The 20943-nt window shown below is 37.7% G+C and overlaps 1 protein-coding gene and 1 long non-coding RNA gene across 9 annotated transcripts in view; one reads left to right on the forward strand and one right to left on the reverse strand.

Moving 5' to 3' along the window:
* GAPVD1 (GTPase activating protein and VPS9 domains 1) overlaps window positions 1–20943 on the forward strand; it is a 28596-nt gene that overhangs the window by 3445 nt on the left and 4208 nt on the right. For 3 of the 7 annotated variants that reach the window (XM_068656445.1, XM_068656447.1, XM_068656448.1), the window contains 25 exons: window positions 248–459; window positions 865–1708; window positions 2953–3039; window positions 4038–4172; window positions 4294–4483; window positions 6917–7077; window positions 7970–8099; window positions 8478–8558; window positions 8961–9086; window positions 9795–9968; window positions 10274–10414; window positions 10991–11125; window positions 11707–11826; window positions 12384–12461; window positions 12586–12959; window positions 13498–13585; window positions 14179–14259; window positions 14923–15045; window positions 15500–15629; window positions 16042–16151; window positions 16514–16673; window positions 17145–17332; window positions 18687–18900; window positions 19490–19562; window positions 20317–20514. In XM_068656445.1, coding sequence (XP_068512546.1) covers window positions 275–459; window positions 865–1708; window positions 2953–3039; window positions 4038–4172; window positions 4294–4483; window positions 6917–7077; window positions 7970–8099; window positions 8478–8558; window positions 8961–9086; window positions 9795–9968; window positions 10274–10414; window positions 10991–11125; window positions 11707–11826; window positions 12384–12461; window positions 12586–12959; window positions 13498–13585; window positions 14179–14259; window positions 14923–15045; window positions 15500–15629; window positions 16042–16151; window positions 16514–16673; window positions 17145–17332; window positions 18687–18900; window positions 19490–19562; window positions 20317–20514 — 4326 coding nt within the window. In that variant the 5' untranslated portion in view covers window positions 248–274. Of the gene's footprint in view, window positions 1–247; window positions 460–864; window positions 1709–2952; window positions 3040–4037; window positions 4173–4293; window positions 4484–5377; window positions 5459–6916; window positions 7078–7969; window positions 8100–8477; window positions 8559–8960; window positions 9087–9794; window positions 9969–10273; window positions 10415–10990; window positions 11126–11706; window positions 11827–12383; window positions 12462–12585; window positions 12960–13497; window positions 13586–14178; window positions 14260–14922; window positions 15046–15499; window positions 15630–16041; window positions 16152–16513; window positions 16674–17144; window positions 17333–18686; window positions 18901–19489; window positions 19563–20316; window positions 20515–20943 lie in introns of all 7 variants that reach the window. The other 4 variants (XM_068656452.1, XM_068656449.1, XM_068656450.1 and 1 more) reach the window with 4 other exon arrangements.
* On the reverse strand, window positions 10408–17984 carry LOC137842457 (uncharacterized). Of its 2 annotated transcripts, none has more exons than XR_011089073.1 (3): window positions 17851–17983; window positions 12759–12948; window positions 10408–11001 (listed from the first exon to the last, which is right to left on the reverse strand). It is a non-coding gene; the product is annotated as an uncharacterized lncRNA (long non-coding RNA). The 2 variants fall into 2 exon arrangements; XR_011089072.1 differs by lacking the exon at window positions 10408–11001 and adding an exon at window positions 11021–11152 and having other exon boundaries at window positions 17851–17984.

A 20943-nucleotide genomic window follows, 5' to 3' on the forward strand; every position in this document is an offset into this window, starting at 1 on the left:
TGCTCTTTCCTAAAGTTGCTCTTTTTGCTTGCTGAACAGAGCCAGGTTGTGTGTGTGTGTGTGTTAGGACTCCAGACTGTGTGGGAGTCTTACTTGCTTTCTGAGCATTAACTATATATTTATTCTTGATTGAATGCACAGACATATTTACTGCTAAGCTTATAGCCTTCTTATTGCTTCATTGGGGCCAACAAAACTAGTTCCTGGAAGTGTTGGAATTCACCTTTTTCTTCCCCTTTTCTTTCAGTGAGTGCTGTGTAGTCCACTCTCAAAGATGGTGAAGCTGGATATACACACGCTGGCTCATCACCTCAAGCAGGAACGACTGTATGTGAACTCAGAAAAGCAGCTGATTCAAAGGCTCAATGCGGATGTATTGAAGACAGCTGAAAAGCTGTACCGCACAGCATGGATTTCCAAGCAGCAAAGAATTAATTTGGACAGACTGATCATAACAAGGTGACTTGGCAGGGTGGTGGTGGAGAATTTGTGGGTAGAAAAAACTCTAAACTTCTGTGAATTGCAGCAAATCTCTCAGATTTTTCTCTTATTATCTCTAGTCCATTGCTGTGCTGACTATAAAAATAGTGAAGTTTTAAAACAAATCTAAGCTAGGGTATCTGACTCACCTGAGGCTTGCTTGTTGTCTGTTTAAGTTACCCCCATTTCACATGTGTATTTTACTTCTGTCCACAGTTTATGTGAGCAAACTGTCCTTGTTCCTGAATATGGCAATAGTTTGGGTTAACTGTACGGGAAGACTTTTTGCCTTGGTGGTACCCTTGTTAGCAGATTGACCCGGTGATGCCTTCTGGTAAATTTGTTTGCTTACGAGTTACACTGTCTCTGTGTTTTTCTTTAAAGTGCTGAGGCTTCTCCTGCTGAATGCTGTCAGCATGCAAAAATCCTGGAGGACACGCAGTTTGTGGATGGATACAAGCAGTTGGGATTTCAGGAGACTGCTTATGGAGAATTCCTAAACAGACTGAGAGAAAACCCTAGGCTTATTGCATCCTGTCTGGTTGCTGGAGAGAAGCTCAACCAGGACAACACGCAGGGCGTCATCCACACAGTCTTCACCTCCATTTATGGCAACTGCATCATGCCGGAGGATGAGAGCTACCTCCTCCAGGTCCTTCGCTACTTGATCGAATTTGAACTTAAGGAAAGTGACAACCCCAGGCGGCTGTTGAGACGAGGTACTTGTGCATTCAGCATCTTATTCAAACTTTTTTCTGAAGGACTTTTTTCTGCAAAACTTTTTCTTACTGCAACTTTACACGAGCCAATCATGCAGCTTCTGGTTGAAGATGAAGACCACCTGGAAACTGATCCAAACAAATTAATTGAGAGATTCTCTCCAGTACAACAGGAAAAGTTGTTTGGAGAGAAAGGCACAGAAAAGTTCAAGCAAAGAGTTCAAGAGATGGTCGACTCCAATGAGGCCAAACTGGTGACCTTGGTGAACAAATTCATAGGCTATCTCAAACAAAACACGTACTGTTTTCCACACAGCTTGCGATGGATCGTGTCACAAATGTACAAAACACTCTCATGTGTAGACAGGCTGGAGGTCGGAGAGGTCAGAGCAATGTGCACAGATCTCCTGCTAGCATGCTTCATCTGTCCTGCGATTGTTAACCCAGAGCAGTACGGGATAATTTCTGATGCTCCCATAAACGAGGTGGCAAGATTTAATCTGATGCAGGTATGACTCCTTTTAAGCTAATATTAAAAAAAAAAATCTGAAAGAAATGTCCTTGGCCTTTTTTTCTCTACTGCAACAGGGGGGTACTGTGTTAAAGGTAGAGTGCTCTACCTCCGATCTACAAGACAAATGCTAATACAATATTTGTCATTGCTGAGAAGGCATGTTCTAAAGTTTATCTGCTTGTTTGCTTAAAATATTTGCTTTTAAAATGTTATAGGATGTATTCCTTTCTCTCTTACAAGAGTTGCAAATGTACTTAGCTTCCATTCTTCATAATAGCTTTTATAAAGTGTAAATGTGGCTGTAAGATGAATTCTGGAATATATGTAAACGAACACGGTGCTCTTCTTTCTAACGTTAAGTATTATGCCAGGTATTTAACAAAGTAATTAAATATTTTTCTGACAAAAAAACCTCTTGTCAAGCAGTAGTGACCACTATGTAACTGTGTAGCTGTCTACTCTTTTATTAGAGTATTCCCCAGCCCTCACGGCAAATTTTTGTCTGTGTGAATACTTGGACAATTTAATACTAGTGTATAGAGGTGTGGGCTGCGGGCATTAAGTGAGTCTCATTTGGCTGAGGATATGCCCCACACAAGTAACAAAACCTATTTTTAAATGTCTGTGAAGTGGACGGTGATCCCCACAGAAAATCATTCCAGTGAAGTTTACTCACGACACTGTTACTGCCAGGGCCTTGCATTGGTTTTCAGATACGTTGTTAGTCCCGTCCAGTGCCGCTGCTTGCCTGTTGCAGCAGATTGCAATTGGCTCTTTAAAACTGAGAGTAGGTTGTAGTTGGTGATTAATAAGGAGTATATTCTCTGATCAAGAGTTAGACTTTTCCCTGTTTTGTTTTTCTCCCCACTTACACTTAGTAAAGTACCTACAGCCTTTTAAAATCTCTAGCTTTGAGATAATCGGAATTGAGAGTTGAATCTAGGTCATGTTGTAAAAACAAACATGCTTTGTTCTTGCGAAGGAAGTATGGATACTCATGGCATACCATGCATGCAGATTTTCTTATTAAATGCAACAGCTGCTTTTTTTTTTTTTTTATATGCTTGCATTTTTTTTGCCCTAAAAGCAAACACAAAACTATCCAATCAACCAAAAGTATTTCTAGTGTTACATTAAAATGAACGTAGAACGGAGGAGTTGCCTTAACTAATTTTTGTAATAGGGTTCATTGTGATGATGTTTTGCAATACTTATTCCTCATAGTTTTTCTCATTTCAGGTTGGGAGACTTCTGCAGCAATTGGCAATGACTGGTTCTGAAGAGGGGGATCCACGTATGAAGAACAACCTTGCTAAATTTGACAAAGTAAGAGTCCAGACTTCAAAAAACCAAGACTCTCCTGTGTATACTTCATCCTTCTGCAGCCTCTTTTTTCTGACATTGCAAAGCACTTGCTAAGCAGTTAACTTAGGATTTCCATGTTCTGAAAAGCAGATTAAATGCTGCACAGAGCTGGGAACAAAATCTTGAGTACTAGAATTAAGGCTCAGGGATTCTGACTTCTACTTTGAAATCATACTTCTTAAAAGAAAATACAGAAAAGAAATTAAAGCAAGTTACCTTTTAAACTGAAATGCTGAATTACTGTCAGTTTTTTACTGATGCGAAAGAAAACAGATCTGCAGACAACTTTTGTATGAAATCTAGTGTTTAAAAAGTAATTTGTTAGCACAAGGAACTTCTGTTCCGTTTTTGTTTTGCTTTTTTGTTTGCCTTTTCATGTGTTAGTATGACTCCTCCATAGCAATTAGCTTCATCAGAACAACAAAACTAATGATTTTTGATGTACTGTCATATATTAAAAACAAACAAACAAAAACCATACACTTAATTTGCTTGTGTAACTTGGTTAATTAAAAATGCTCTTCAGTCATCATGTGAAGTTACACATTCATTGTACAGGTAATGTTCAGTCAGATTAGAAAGTGATACTGTGCGATGCTTCCTTGTTTCACTTTTAATCTGTGCTCAGCAGATCCTTTAGGAAAGGGCAGCTTCTTTGCCATAAACAGTTTAATTCGTATTTATGATCTGAAACTGCTGCTCTGCAATGAAACACTTCAAAAACTGTAAGAACACTTAAGTAGCACTTTTGAATGCAGAGAAGGATTGCAGGAAGTACTAAAACTTTCCTTACCTGCCTTTCAGTGGGTTTAATAATGCATGGTATTTTTATCCCAAGACGTTAAAAGTAGGAAGCAAAACTTAATGTTATTATGTAAACTATTTAGCTCTTGTCATAACTTACGTTCTTTTCAACCACTGGTAAATGGTCTTTCATTTCAAAACTTCTTCCCTTGCAGAGCTGTGTTGCTGCTTTCCTGGATGTAGTTATTGATGGGCGTGCAGTTGAAACTCCTCCAATGTCTTCAGTTAATCTTCTGGAGGGGCTGAGTAGAACAGTGGTTTACATGACATACAGCCAGCTGACGAGTCTGGTAATATCTTAAGTTCCTAAATAGAATTAATATAAACTCGCACCCCTGTGTTTACAGACTGGATAAACAGGGCTGATAATTCACACTGAAATTCTTACCCACGCTACTTCTAAACTTGTAGGTTGGTTTTATGCGGAATGTGATGTCAAGTGATCAACTTAAGGAAGATCGGATGGCTCTGGAAAACTTGTTAGCAAACTTGCCCCAGAACAAACCAGGGAAAAGCAGCAGCCTTGAAATGACTCCGTACAATACCCCACAGCTCTCTCCTGCAACCACTCCAGCTAACAAAAAAAATCGCTTACCAATAGGTAAGGACAGCAAACAGACTTTCTGCATGATTTCTGATACTGTGATATATTTCCTTTACCTTTTTTTTTTAATAATTTTCTTAGGATTATTCTTTGGCTACTCTTTCTGGTCCTACTTTTTAGTCTGTAGATGATAGAGAATTTTCTTTTGCATAGATAGCCAGGCATCTTTATTACTTTCTGATGTGAGTGTCGTGAGCTTCCCCACTCTGGACTGAACTGGAGAAGAATGCTGGAGTAGTTGTTAGGCTAGTGCAAGGATAGTAAGGGGAAAGTTTGAAGATGGAAAGCAGATCTAGGAGGGAAGATTGCTTAGGAAAGTGGTAAGAGGGAAGCTATGACATTTAATTAGTGGGGCAGACTAAGTTTAAAGTGATTGTATCGTAGAAGGGAGCAAGTGTAGAGGAGGAAGAAAAAGAGTAGAACTTTGAGTATGTGTTGAGAACAGAGTATCTCTTCATTCTCCATTATTTGCCCAATCTAGTTTCAGTAGTTAAGATACTGTAATGCAATTTTTTTTTCTTCCTGTTTTTGAATAGGTTTTCTGAATCTTTAACTTTTCTATTTTAATAATATTTTTTCTTAAAATAAGAGGTGTGGTAGTCTTCGTCAGTGTGTATTTATGTGGATATGACCAAATGGGATATTTCTGTTCATTTGAGACATTTGGTGTTTGTTTTTAGCAGGGTCAAAATATATACAGACAGATAAGTGGCACAGAAAAACAAACCCCAAAACAAACCTATCCCATGTTGTTTTAACTCTGCTGCTGAATGGTTCTGGTCTTAGGCCTATAGAGTAGTGGCACAACAGGATTTATTTTATGATATAAAATAGTTTTGTTACTCAAAGTTTTGATTTCTTTTGTTTTACTTTAATGCTTTCGAAATCCAGGACAGCAATTGGCAGCCATTACTGCCTGGGATACTTCTGCCACCAATCTTTCAGCTCATATAACTCTAGTAACCCCTTTTGGTGGGTAATGCCCTCTTTCTGTTCTTTTCTGTGAAACTTATTTATAACACAACTGTCATACTTAAGCATGCTTTTGGTTTACTTTGGAAATAAGTTCTTTTTCAGATTTCTTAATTGATTTCTCTATGAAACTCATTCTTTATGTACGTGTAGTTTTTAAGAATACCGTATGTGTATTTGTGGATGATTTTAAAATCAAAATTTGGCTGTTAGTTCTGCACACTTGCCTTGTTTTCCTTGGACCAAATAAAAATTAACTGGTGTCATGCTGCCATACTTAGCAATGTTAATTCCCTGTGGGTGTTTTTCCTTCCACAGTGTCAAACATGAAAATAAGGCTACTTGAAAGGACTAATAAAGAGTCACCAAATAATCCGAATAAAATACCTGATGTTGATTTTGTGGATCTGCATTTGAGACACCTGCTAGAATAAATTTTCTCTACTTAGAAGTTTTTCCTCTTAAAATGCAAATTAATTAAACATCATTTTTAAGCCACAGAAACCTAGACCTTTTTTGTAGGTAAAAGCCTTCCTAATCACACAGAATCACAGAACCGTCTATGTTGGAAGAGACCTCCTAGATCACCTAGTCCAACCTCTGACCTAACACTAACCAGTCCTCCACTAAACCATATCACCAAGCTCTACATCTAAACGTCTTTTAAAGACCTCCAGGGATGGTGACTCAACCACTTCCCTGGAAAGCCCATTCCAATGCCTAACAAAATGTTCTCAACTAATTTATTAAGGGTCTTCCTGTGATTGGAACACACAATTCTACAAATGCAGAATCTATTTTTCAAGAGATCTTTTTGTTTCTTTTTGGGTGCTTTTTAAACTTTTCCTATCTACTAGACCAGTGGCAGTCTCTTCTAAGGACAGATGTTTTTTTCTAGGTTGTGTGGGCATGTATGACTACTAGTTAAAGAGGGAAGAAATAGCATGTGGTTCTTAAAATATTTAAAACATAAGTATCTTCCTCAATTCCTTTGAATTATATGGATGGAGTAGACTTTTTTACAAAATGAATGCAGACATCATATTCCCACTTCCAAGTGTATATAGCTGGGGAGCTCCTCTGCAGCTACCACCCCATGAAATTCACTGTTACTACTTGGTTGCATTTTTGATTTCACGTGCCAAAACTCTGGACCCTTTAAAGTTACTGAAATTTGTGCTAATCTTTGGTGTAAAAATTGTGCAGGCAAACAAGATGTGACAAACAAACAGGATGTTTCTCTCAATTTTTATGTTGTGTCCTTTTTCACAGTTCAGTACTCAATGTTAAACACTGGTTCCATCTCTCAAATTCTATTAAGACTTGGCATTTTATAAATGTATGAGTATGCATATTATTAATTCAAAACTTTGCAGTTCTGTATTTCCATTGCATTGTCTTTTTCTCCCTAAACAAGGAACAGCTTTCTAATGTTGATATTTCAAAACACTTTCTTAGCAACTCGTAGCAGAAGTAGATCAAATATTCTAATGGATCAGCATGGGGATCACGAAGGATCCTCGCAGGAGACTATCCCAGAAGTTCAGCCGGAAGAAGTGCTGGTGATTTCTTTGGGAACAGGTCCACAGATTACTCCAGGAATGATGTCAGAAAATGAGGTATGCAAAATCTATTACAGCTTAGATATTTTGTAAAATACAGCTTCTGTGTTCTTTAATAGTAGAACAATGAAGTTGTGATGCTTAAATTCAGATAATATGTTCAAAACACTGATTAAAATCTTCACTTGTTTGTTTGTGTTACTGAACTTGGGTATTTTAGCTTTCAAATTTCCACACGTTAGAAGTTTTTTCTCCTCCCTTAGCATATCTGCGAGTTGTGAAAAACAGTATGTTAACGCAGGAAAAATGAAGCTGGCAGTTTTATGAAGAGGCTTTGTCATCTAACATGCTTAACAAACTGGGTCTGTTTCTTCTGAGCCTGAATAAATTAATTCTATTACCTCCCTGTGTGCTTTGTCCTCTGCATCAAGTGACGTATGTGAATAACAGCACAGGAACGCTGATCCTGATGTTTTTGGCAGCTCAGAGTTGAATCACACAAGCCCAGCTTCTTGTGAGGGTGGAGCTGTGGTCATGTTGCCATGAATGCCTTCAAAATATGTCACTTAGGTTAAGGCTGGTTTTCTAGCCTGTTCTTTCAGCAGGCGTAGAACAGCATTCTGCTTTCATCTTCACTGCTTTGCTTGCTAGTTGGGATTATCTCCTTCTGCAGCCTTGTGTAACCATCAGTTTCCATATTACATCAGACTGACGGAGTAAGGAGGAGCTGGTGGGCCTGTTATTACCAGGGTTTGCCTTATGTTCATGTCTTGGTTACCTTACATTCCCTCCAGGCTCTAATTTTGGAGATAAACGTGTTTTTTCAAATGGAATGTTAGGAGCTTGATTGTAAGTGCAAAAAGCATGTACAATATTTTGTTCACTGTGTAATTACCTGAAAAATAGATTATGTTAAGGATGTCTTGTTTGTTTCCCCCCAACTCTCTAGGTCTTAAACATGCAGCTTGCAGATGGCGGACAAGGAGATGTCCCTGTTGATGAAAACAAACTCCATGGTAAACCTGATAAAACCTTGCGCTTTTCCCTCTGCAGTGATAATCTGGAAGGAATATCTGAAGGTGAAGGGTTACTTAAGTCTTGAAGAAGTTTTGTCACTTTTTTTCCCCTTCTCTGTAAAAGGAACTTCTGTTAAATATAGCATGTCATCTCTACTGTTTTAAAGATCAAGCTAGGAGCTTGTCTTTTCTGTTAGCCATTCAAAGAAAAAAGTCTGGAACAGAACTTTGACCTGGAAAGGCATAACTTAGTCTGAGAATTATGACCAAAAACAGTAAGTGTATTTAGAAGAAGAAAAGGGTGTTTTTGTTGTTGGTTTTTGTTTGTTTTTTAAATTAAGTGCACAACTAATTATTAAAAATAATCTAACTTTCCTCTAAACTTAGAGTTCTCAGACTTTTTTTTTCCATCATGTTCTAATAAACTATTACATATCTCAGAATGGTTTCTGGACTCAGGACAACTCCTTTATGTTAACCTCAGACACAACAAAGCAGAAGTTTATCAGTGGTATCGAAGAGGTCTGTACAAATTATTTAGTGTGCTTTATTTTTTTATAACTTCTGTAATGTAATTCTTGCTCTCTTTCTTTTCAAATAAACAATAATTAAATTAATGACAAAGGCTTTATTGGCTCTTAGTTGAAGTATGGTAATAGTGAGATTCTAGATCTCTGGTAATCTCTTTGTAGGTTATGATTGTCAGTGTGGTCCTTGATACATGTGAAGTATAAATCATGGTGCAGATTAAGGATCTATGGAGTAGAGATCAAGAGTAGCAAAACACTTTGTTAATCAGTTCAGTATTTTGTATTGTACTTAATTTTTCTTGATCATTGTTGCTAATTGTGTCCAGGATTGTTAATCCTGTGTATTTGGAAACTGTTACTCAAATTAGATTTATGGTAAAATGTGTTTTCACAGGTCCTTCGAATCGCTCCAACTCTGTGTCATCTTTGGATTTAGAGGGAGAGTCTGTATCAGAGCTTGGTGCGGGCCCCTCTGGGAGCAATGGTGTTGAAGCTCTGCAGCTGTTAGAGCATGAACAAGGCAGGTGCAAATTCTCTGAAACAAGTGCCTGAGGTGCTGTAGATGCTAAAGCAAAGGTTGAAAATAAAATTGCATGGAATTTTGAGACATAAGTAGTTTGTAGGAAACTGCTTGTAAAGTTTTGCTTGATACTTACTTTTCCTTCAAGGGAATAAGGTGGTCTAGATTGGAGTAGTCTTAAAGCAGCTGAATAGCTTTCTGTTTAACATACATACATGAAAAACTGGAACAGGTTGCCCAGAGAGGTTTTTGAGCCTCCAACCTTGTAGATTTTCAAAACATGACCATGAGCAACCTGTTGTAATTGACCATGTTTTGAACAGGGGGGTTGGACTTGAATGATCTCTGGAGGTCCCTTCCAGCTTCAACAATACTGTGTTAAGCTTTTTATTGGAATTGTATAAGTTTCTTGATAATGTGTTAAGTTTTATCCATTACTTTATCTGTCTGTTGGGTTGATAGGTCACCATGTTGTTTAAGATTCTTCTTGCATCTCAGATGTACTTAAATATTGCTTTCAGGGAGCATCTCTTGAATTGTATAATACTGCTTTACAGGCGTTACTTTTAAACACTATTTTATGTGACAGAATTATTTTTTTTGTTTTGTTTTGTTTTTTAATCCCCTTTAATGTGCTCTTACAGATTTTCAATTAGAAGTAATCAGAGAAGCCTTTCAAAAAATTCAGAACTTTTTATTTTTATATAGCCACAACTCAGGATAATCTTGATGACAAGCTCCGCAAATTTGAAATCCGTGATATGATGGGGTTGACTGATGACAGAGATATATCAGAAACTGTGAGCGAAACTTGGAGTACAGATGTCTTGGGTAGCGACTTTGATCCAAATATTGATGAAGACCATTTGCAAGAAATTGCAGGTAACTCAGTCATGCATCCGGTATGTTAAAATGCTTCATGCTTGCTGTGAAATGGTAAAGCTCCAGAACCCTTCTCCTCTCTTTCTAAATAGGTGTTTTCATTGGTTAAAGTGGAGCTGCTCTGTAGGAGGATTTTGTGTGCATGACTCGTACTGTGTTTGGTTGCCAATTTTTATCTTTATAACATTGTCTTTCGTTATCAGTTTATTAAGGACACTTAAAAGAGAAAAATAAGAACATGTTGTGTTAGACTCATCTTCAGAAAGTATGTATCTAGTTAACACATTTCTGCTTTACTTTTGCAGGTGCAGCTGCAGAGAACATGCTAGGCAGCTTGCTGTGTTTACCAGGTTCAGGATCTGTGTTGCTTGATCCTTGCACAGGTTCGACCATATCAGAAACCACAAGTGAGGCCTGGAGTGTGGAAGTATTACCAAGTGACTCAGGTCAGAATTATGTAGTTTGTATTTATTACTTTAGTGTGAACCAGAGGCATATAATTCAAAGCACCAGCCTCTTCCTATGCTTCCTCAAGGAACTCCTGTTGTAAGCTTAGGTTAATATTTGTGAGTACTTCTAGAAGGATGTATTATTCCTAGGCAGAGAGAAGATAAAAAGCATTGTAAGAGACTTACTGTTACTTAAGAAATTCTTAAGGGCTGAAAGAGGAGAGAAGGCAATGCAAAGCAAAATTGTTTGCTCTTTTTTATAGTGATGTTTAGTAGTGCTGTATTTGATCACAATTTACTTTGGTTGTTTTGGCTGTATACCGCTGTCTCAAAGTAATACAATACCTAAATGGATAAGAACTTGTCAAAATGCCTGTGCAAATAGGGCATTGCTTTCTGGGCAGAGTCCTGCCTTCTGTGTAGGGAGAAGACTCGCTGAAGTGGTTCAATTAGCTTAAAAAATAATATTCCAAATCAAGCCGCACAGTCTTCTTTTTGTATATGAATTTTAAGGGAGTCTGGCATTGAGTAGTGATGCTTTTTCTCTCTTCTCTGTGTTGTCTCCTGTTGTAGAGGCCCCGGACCTAAAACAGGAAGAAAGACTGCAAGAACTGGAAAGCTGTTCTGGGCTGGGTAGCACGTCTGATGACACGGATGTAAGGGAGGTCAGCTCTCGACCCAGTACACCAGGCCTCAGCGTTGTATCAGGTGTGTTTAATTGCATCTGAAAACACACTGGTATATTAGAACATAGTCAGCATCTGCTCTGCTGTGTTTGCTTTAGTTTCATAAGAAAAAAATTATGTATAACTTTTTGTACTCATTCTGGGATTTTCAAAGCTGTAATTCTTTATTTAACTTACAAAATTAAAAAGAAAAAAAGTAGCAATGCATAGAATACTGCGTGGAACCGTAGCAATGGTTAGTAGTGGAGCAATGATTTAGAGGAAACTCCTAACTTTCTTGTATTCAGTTTGTTATCATAACTTTAAGTAAATCAGCATACATGTACTTGAGTTTCTAGTTTTCCACAACGTGTTTAGCAGAGTGAAACATCTTTCTAATGTATGTTTTCAAAGAGTATTCATGAGTATGTTAAAACCATTGAATACGTAAAGCAGAAACATAAAATCTTATTTTACAATTATGGAAATTATGAATGTTTTTATGTGCTACTGTCAGTTATGACTTGATTATTGCATTGTTGACCAAACATATTAACAGCTTCGGGATTTTGCTTCCTTTTTGTCTGGAAATGTATTTAAGGTGCTTCTTTTGTTATATGTAAGGTATTAGTGCAACATCTGAAGATATTCCTAATAAGATTGAGGATCTCAGGTCTGAATGTAGCTCTGACTTTGGGGGAAAAGATTCTGTGACAAGTCCTGACATGGATGAAACAGCCCATGGTAAGTAAGATACCTGTAAATGAGAAGTAAGAACTCTGATAACTGAGGTCTCACCATGTTAGTAAAAGTGATGTATTTATAATGGATATTGAGAATCCCCAAATTTTTATGGTGTAGTAGGAGCACTATAGAAGCTCAGAGTGCAATAATACTCCTTCTCTTCTGTTTTTTTCCCCTATTTCAAAGATCTAGTGGCTGAGAAGTTTGGTGTTTTCTTTATTTCTAGCACTGTATTTGTTTGGCAAAGAGATGCCAGTATTTTATAGCACTAGAGCTTCATCCTTCAATCTAAGATTGCCTTTTGCTAATTCTGTTTGATTGCATTGATAGTTTTCTTGCACTTTGGAATTGGTCTCCTCAAGATTTTCCCGATTTTTGTGATGCAGCTCTTTGATCATTTTGGCACATTAGATGGGAATCTTTCCATATCAGAATACCTTTAATAATTTTTTAGAATATAAGTCCTGTGAACTGTTACTGAAGATTGTTTTCTCAATGTCCCTTATGTGTAGGTGGTTCTTTGAACAATGCTAACTTCTTTTTAACCTGCGTTTCAGGAGCTAGTCAGTTGACATCTCCTCCTTCTCAGACAGATTCTTTGCTTGCATTGTTTGACCCTCTGTCATCAAATGAGGGTAAGTGGTAAAGAATAAACTCTGTTAATAAAAATTGCCATTCAATACTTCTATGTTAATATTCATCCAAATTAGCTGATACTAACAGAAATGTATGTGGCTTCTTTTATGTTTATTACCTCAGGTGTATCAGCTGTAGTAAGGCCTAAAGTACACTATGCAAGACCATCTCACCCACCACCAGATCCACCGATTTTGGAAGGAGCTATGGGAGGTAATGAGGCCCGATTGCCAAACTTTGGGTCTCACGCTTTAATTCCAACTGATCTAGAAGCATTCAAGCAGAGGCATTCTTACCCAGAAAGGCTAGTCCGCAGCAGGAGTTCAGATATAGTGTCATCAGTTCGGAGACCTATGAGTGATCCTGGGTGGAACAGACGTCCTGGTAACGAGGAGAGGGAACTTCCAATGCCAACCACCAACACTGGGGCAGCTGTTCTGGTGGCTGCATCTCAGTCATCATCTTCATCTCCCAGTAAAGACTCCTCTAGGGGAGAGGTGAGGTTCCTGTTTATCATTTTGTGTTGCTGTTTTGTTTTTTGTTTTTTTTTCCCTAGTGTGCCCACTATAATTATGCTTCTCATGCCAGAAAGCTGTTAGTAAATGTGTTTAACCAAGGAATTACAATGTATTGTGGGTACTTCTTAAAAATTGGCATATGATTTGCAAACTAAAACTACAGGCGTTCAGATTGACTTAAATCTACACGTTTCCTCTTAAATTTACTGGATAAGCTTTACTTGACTTGGTAGGACTTCAGAAATAGTTCTGTTATATTGTTAAAATGTAAAATGCTGCAGCTTCCTGGAAAGCAATTGATTTAAAAATAAATAAATTCTTTTCACAGCATTTGTGTTGTACTTGGGCTGTCGTCCTCAGGAGGGGTATTTCTAACTCAACCTGCTCTGGCTTTCTGTACTCTGCCGTAGTTCTGTTTTTACAGTTGATAAAGCATAACCTGTAGCTGTTGAGGAGCAATTCTGTCTTTACATGTGATGTGGTAATATATTAAAATACATATTCCATCCCTCTACAGATTGAAGAGCGAAAAGACAGTGATGATGAGAAGTCTGACAGAAACAAGCCATGGTGGAGAAAACGTTTTGTGTCTGCCATGCCCAAAGGTAGGATCATGTCTGTCTGCTTTTGGTACTTTAGTACATGATGCCTTTTTATTTTATCTTTACTCACTTCCATAGAATTTTTTATTGTTTCATAACATAATCCTCAACGCATCAATGTGTGACTGTAAATAACTATCAGTGTTTTAATACTGCTTTATTTGGTCTTCTGTTTAACAATGTACTGTCTTTACATCTTCCCCCTGGACTTAATAACGGGAAGGAGTTGCCAGAAAAGATTCTTGCCATTACAACCAATATTTGATTTACGACTGTTGGCTAAATTAAAGTACAAATTAAAAATAAATAGAAATGGAAACCAACATGACTTCTAATATTTTCATAGAATGTACTGGAAGGCAAAGCTTTTTTTATTTAAAAAAAAAAAAAGGGTGCTCTGCCTGGCTCTTGGTAGTATTTTTGTTAACGGTAGAGCTTACTGCATATGGTGATAATACAGTTTAGCTCCACCTCACAGAAAGGCTTTTGATGATGTATATTTTGTGACAAACTTCCTCGTTAGCCATTTCCTTAAAGTTTCTTCAGTCTGGACTTGATTTCAGCATAGTCCCTGATAAGCTACCTTGCATTTTCAGCTCCTATTCCATTTAGAAAGAAAGAAAAACAAGAAAAAGACAAAGATGACATGGTGCCTGACAGATATTCAACGCTTCAAGGTATGTGAATAATATCATCATAGAAATTTTTGCTTATAACATGCCATTTAAAATACCAGAGTGCCCATTAGGTGTCCAATACCAGAAAGAAATGCGCTATTATAGTTAATGTTCACAACTGGCTTTCTGAGTAAGAAAGTGGATGAAGACTTGTTTCCTTGAAGACTGATTTTAAATTGTCATGCTTCTGTCAATATGTATAGTACTGGAACATTGACTCAAGTCAGGTTTTCTTTTTTTTTTTTTTTTTTGGTCTCCATTAAAAAGTGCACGTCCTTATCATAGCTGAGCTGTAAGGCTAGCTGCAGACACATTCCTGGGATAATTTCTTAAGTGCTAAATTTAAACATAATTTGGACCTGGGTCTTGAGTTTTCTATTTGCCTAGTCACTTCTAGAAGTCTTCAAATAGGCAAGAACTGTTTGTGTATACAGTATACATACGCCAAGGATTTGGCTTTATTTGCTCGCTTTCATTGCACTTTATTTTTTTTCCTGCTTTTGCTTCAGACCCCATAAATGTATTTGAATTGTGGTTTTATGCAACACAAGCAGCTACTTGTTTTGGCTAAAGGCAGAGCCCAGATGTGTGGGTCAAAATTTTTGTATTTTGCTTTCAGTTGTCGCAATATAAGGTTAAATCCTTTTGTTTTGGACTTTTCAGATGATCCCAGCCCAAGGCTCAGTGCACAGGCGCAAGCTGCAGAAGATATTCTGGATAAATACAGGAATGCAATTAAGCGAACCAGTCCCAGTGAAGGAGCTTTAGTAAACTATGACAGTGGAGGTGAGAACCTGGCTTTTATAGTCATCACTGACATAGTTTTTCCTCCTTAAAGATAAAAAACACTTCAGTGTTCTAGACAAATGTTAATGCTAACAGCTGAACAATGTGAGCTCTGGAACAAGAACATTTTCTCATATAACCTGTAGAGTAGTTTGTCTGAGAATTAAGTTAGTATTCCCAAGGGCAGCTCTTCCATGTTGCCATTGAGGTGGCAGTTTAAAAAAAGCAAACTGGCAAGAGATGTTCTATTAACAAATGGATACCAAAGAAGTATGTTGCCTTTGAAAACTGTTGCAATTTCTTTTTAGTAACTTGTAGATTGTGTATTTTTCAATATAGGTTTTCCACTTATTCAGAACAAGTTATTTTACTTGCTGTCTTCATTTCTTCTAGAGTATTAGTCTAGGTTCTTCTTTGGACTCCTTCACTCACACGTAACTTTTTCTTTTCATAGAGACTACAGGGGATGGTGAGAGCGTGCATGACTCTCCACGTGATGAGGCTTTGCAAAACATGTCTGCAGATGATCTACCAGACTCTGCAAGTCAAGTAGCCCAGCCACAAAGTTCTGCTTTCTCCTATAGGTAAACACATTTGCAAGTTTAATCTTAACCACAAAGCAGAATTAAAAGCTGAAGTCATGTGATAGATTCCCACAAATATCAGTGTGGATATGGGTGTCGTCTTTAATTGTAAATTTCTATGTGCTTTTAGTTTTGAGCATCTCAGACTGTTCTATTTCCACTGAGGTAGTGAGGGATATTGTAATTTGAGAGAAGAGAGCAATTCATTGTTTGGAAAAATTCATTTGAAACTGCTCTAGGTGGTGTATCAAAAGAACTGATACTCAAAAGTCTTGACAACACAGGTGTATTCAAATTACGTTAAATAACACTTTATAAGTTTAAAATAAAACAACAAAACCAAAAAACATAGACTGCTTAATGAAGAAGCTGTGTTTGCAGCAACTTTAAGAAAATGCTTTTCCTCTTTAAGGGATGCAAAGAAGAAATTGAGGTTGGCTCTTTGTTCAGCAGATTCTGTTGCCTTTCCAATGTTGACACATTCAACAAGGAATGGTCTACCAGATCACACAGACCCTGAAGGTAAATTTTATTTATGCATTCAAATGTTTTGTACTGTATTCATCTCCTTTTCTGCTGTCTAATGACGCCTGTACTGCAGGTTGTAGGTTGTAGGTTTATTTGCAGACAGGTCAATCTGTCTCCTTGTCTGGTCCTCTTCACATTTCAGAATTAATTCTACATAGTAAGTAAAGTAGTGATATGAAAACTTCTCCCTTGATATCTGGAAAGTTCAGAAATACTTAATTTTAACACTCACTGCGTCATGTACAGAAGTTTTGGTTTAAACTGCTGCTTGCATGTCTCCCATATTCAAGAGCATTGTTCCATTTTCATTATGCCTACATACTTTTCCTTAGTAATTTTTCTTTTTTCTTTGTTAGATAATGAAATAGTGTGCTTCTTGAAAGTTCAGCTAGCTGAAGCTATTAACCTTCAAGACAAGAACTTGATGGCCCAGCTGCAAGAAACAATGCGATGCGTAAGCCGCTTTGATAACAGGACTTGTCGAAAGCTGCTGGCCTCTATTGCAGAGGACTATAGGTTTGTTCTGTATCTCATTATTAGTGGCTTTATGAGTCCATATACTTATTCACTAACAGATTGGAAAGACCTGTTTGGATTTAAATTGTACTTTACCAAATCAGATATTATATTTCTGCTTTCCCACAAAATGATGGAATTGTCTCCTATTTCTGGGAATGGCTTAAAGTTTGGACCTTAAGTCAGTTCAGGTAGAAATAAACTTGAATTAAATCAGTTTGTGGCTAATGTTCAGTTCTTAACACACAAGTGACGCAGTTTAGAATTTGCTTTAGTCTTGCGTTCTGGAGTGCTGCAAGGGCAGTAAATTCAGGCAGAGAAGTCTGTAATAAGACTGAACTTCCTAATTCAGGTGTTATCTTTGTTTTAAAAACAACAGGTTGAAGATTATTCTTGCACTACAGCTCAACAGTTTATAAAGCTATTATTTTCTATCTTCTCTGTGAATCTAATGTAGAACGCTTCTTTTAGGAAAAGAGCTCCATATATCGCTTATTTAACTCGGTGTCGCCAAGGTCTGCAAACAACACAAGCACACTTGGAAAGGCTGCTGCAAAGAGTTCTGCGAGATAAAGAAGTGGCCAACAGATACTTCACTACAGTATGCGTGAGGTTACTGCTAGAGAGCAAAGAAAAGAAAATAAGGGAGTTTATTCAAGGTAAGATTAATACAGACTCTGGATTGTTTATATTCCTTCACTCTGTATTTACACACCGTCTTGGGTTAACGTTTTAAAGTACAGTTTCTGATCTGAGGAGCAGATTCTTGAAACAGTCTTCATTTCAACTAGTGAATTAATGGCTCAAATGTACAGATTACTGTGATTTAACATTGTGGTAACTGCCTGTGTTTTTCGTGGGCTAGAATGAAGGTAATTTCACCTCACCTGGCCTTAAGTTATGCTAAGTCATATTATCTAGCATCTGCTCCAAGCATTAACACTGTTAAGCAATTAAGATCAACTGACTAATTATGAAATGATAACTAAATGCTGCAACTTAATTTATCAGTACAGATCCTGTGGTTGTATCTTAGAAGATGTGGAGAATAGTAGTAATTTGACTCAGATGAATCAAAGATACAAAAATGTCATAGCATAAGCAATATAGGCACAGGAAGACAACTCTCTAAACAGAGCCTCCTAGAACAAACTATTTCTGTTATATATGTACATACCTGACTTAATGAAGCACATAAGAAATTTGGAGTCAGTTCTTGCTCCTGGAGCAGATAGTGCTGCATATTAAATATGTCTGAATAGGCTAGTATTAGTATAAGAATTTATATCTACTGGGATTAAATTCTGGTAACAAGATTCAGTGACCCAGAAAAGGAGTTAAGCCCTTTCATTGGACAGAAAGAAGGCAGCTATTTCTGGATGATCTAAAAGAGAAATTGGCAACTGTGGCATTTAGGCTGCTGGCAGATGTGAGTGGCAGTTGTCTTCTGATCCAGAATGCTATAAATATGATGCTGATGAACGGCCAGTGATTTGGTCACGCTGCATTAACTTGGCTGCATCACTTGTTCTGTATTTTGTAGATAAATGTGAATGTTGCAACTATGCATACTTAATAAAGGTAGGGGTAGAAAATGGTACACATGGGTTTTCTTGATTTTATTTATTTATCTTTCCCTCTCCCTGACAACTTTGTGTGCACTCATTCCAACTAGTTCTAATGATTGTTCTGTGTTATCTCTGTGGGTGGCTAGAAAGAAAGCACAAGAATTGGTACTGCAGAGGAAGTGATTGATACATTATCAAGTATTTTGACTGTATGCTTTGCTAAATATGGTCTATATGCTTTTCCTTTAATTCCTTTGCTTAATTCATGTGTTCTTGCCTGAATTTCCCTGACCATGGTGTGGGCAAAACAGAGCCCCAGTGTTGCCTAGTGGGAAGTCTGAAATGTATTCTGAGCTCTTCTTTCCAGAAAAATATCTAGGAAATAATGATTTTTTGTTTGTTTGTTTTAACTTTAACTGAATGTACTTTTTTTGCTTTTTATCAGATTTCCAGAAACTTACAGCAGCAGATGATAAAACAGCCCAAGTTGAAGATTTTCTTCAGTTCTTATATGGGGCAATGGCTCAGGATGCCATATGGCAGAATGCCAGTGAAGAACAGCTTCAGGATGCGCAATTAGCTATAGAGCGCAGTGTGATGAATCGCATTTTCAAACTTGCGTTCTACCCTAATCAGGATGGAGATATTCTGCGTGACCAGTAAGTTACTGCAATTTGAAGTACCTGGCTTCTCTTTTGCAGTTGGTGCAGAAGGAAGCTCTGCAGTCTTCATGTGACAAACTTGATTGTCTTAAGGCCGTCATGCCATACACACTTGTGTTTCCTTTTAGAACATTTTGTACAAAACCAAAGGAGTACTTTAGTATCACGTGCAAAAGTTCGTGTTTGCAGCAAACAGCTAGAATGAAATAAAATGTTAAGTATAATGACTCGAGATACAGACTTTGAGCTCTGCAAGTGTGTTTGCTGAGAATGATTAAAATCTGCTTCAGGACTTGCTCCTTCCATTTTCTGTTTTAGTACAGCACTTTCCATACATTTAGGTGTTCTGCTGGTTTTTAGAGCATGTTTTTTGAATGCTTTCATGGCTGCATAGTTGAACTTGATTGTATGGCAAAATCCTGTGTGTCACTTACTGACCTAATGCCCCTTAGCTGGGCCCACCATGATGCACATTCCTGAAGATCTTTCTTACAGTATACCAAACCTGAAACTAGTGGGAAACCTCAGGGGACTGCTGGCTGGCTGCTGCTTACCTCTTACTCTTATTTTTTGTGTTTGTTTTTAGGGTCCTTCATGAACATATACAAAGGCTATCTAAAGTAGTGACTGCAAACCACAAAGCACTTCAGATACCTGAGGTAACAACTTCTCCTTTCCTTTGCTTTGTGTATTGGGGTTCTTGGGTTTTGATTATGTTTGTGATGAGAGGATTGTTTTGCTTTACACCTCGAAACATTGTTTTTCTGTCTGTGCCAGCTGTAATATCCTGCACTGCACCAATACTAAGATGCAGTAACTTTCTGATAGTTCCCTTCAAAAGACAAGCCTTCAACCCTTTATATTTCTGATGTGATTCATAGGCTGTAGCTGTGGTTTGCAGCTATCAAGTTAGCTTTCAGAACTAGCCATCATTAACAGAACCTTGACACATCTGGGAATTTGCACAGCATTTTCAATTTTTTCATGGTTAATAGGGTAACTAAAAGCAGGTTGGTAGGCTTAAGAGGTCTGTGAGAGGCTGAATGTTTGCAGCCTTCCTAATTCAGTGCTTGGGCTGTGTGACTCCAAACGGCAAGTATTCATAAAGCTGCTTATATGGACGACAGTGAGATACAGCTCTACCTTCTTTCAAAATAGTGTACTGGAGAAGTTAGTAATAAGTACAGGCTAATTATGTTAATTGCACAGACAGCATTGTCTCCTTGTAGTTTTTCATTATAATACAGCAGGAAGCGGCCTTAGTTCTGAGTGTAATGCAACCATCTTGACCTAGCGCTTCCTGTTAGTCTCGAGCCTTGCTTCCGCCTGCAAGTCTGTGGTACCTCAGATCCTCTGCGGTGCACATTAGCAGCTTGGACAAATGAGAGCAGGCAATGTGTTTCTTTTTTCTAGGTATATCTCCGGGAGGCACCGTGGCCATCTGCACAGTCTGAAATCCGCACAATAAGCGCTTACAAAACCCCCCGAGACAAAGTACAGTGTATCCTGCGAATGTGTTCAACAATCATGAACCTGCTTAGTCTGGCAAATGAAGATTCAGTACCTGGGGCAGATGATTTTGTTCCTGTTCTGGTCTTTGTTCTCATAAAGGTGAGTTCTTCTGCAAAGATCACAAACTTCAATTAATTCTTTTAATAAGCAAGCACACATTAGGAAGAAAAATAATTCACTTGGGTAGCTGGGAGCATGCTAAACTTAAAAACAAACAAACAAAAAAACTAATTCAGCATGTTTAAGTAGAAACAACAGAAATGTGATCGCAGTTATGGTTTTCGAATCCAAGCAAACTTTGCAAGTTGGAACCAAGGAAATTGGGGCCAGGCATTGTTGGAGTGATGGTGCTTTTTTGTAGTTGTTGTTTTGGGTGTTTTTTGATGTGTCCATCAGCCTCGTTATCTGCATGCTTAATGTTGTCCTCTTCAACAGCCAAGATCCACATTAGTACGGACTTGCGTTTTTTTTTTGAAGCATGAGGGTTTGGAGGATGGTCTGTGATGTATAAAATTCTGAAATAACAGG

Source organism: Anas acuta, chromosome 20 (assembly GCF_963932015.1).
Source record: "Anas acuta chromosome 20, bAnaAcu1.1, whole genome shotgun sequence".
Classification (NCBI taxonomy): Eukaryota; Metazoa; Chordata; class Aves; order Anseriformes; family Anatidae; genus Anas; species Anas acuta.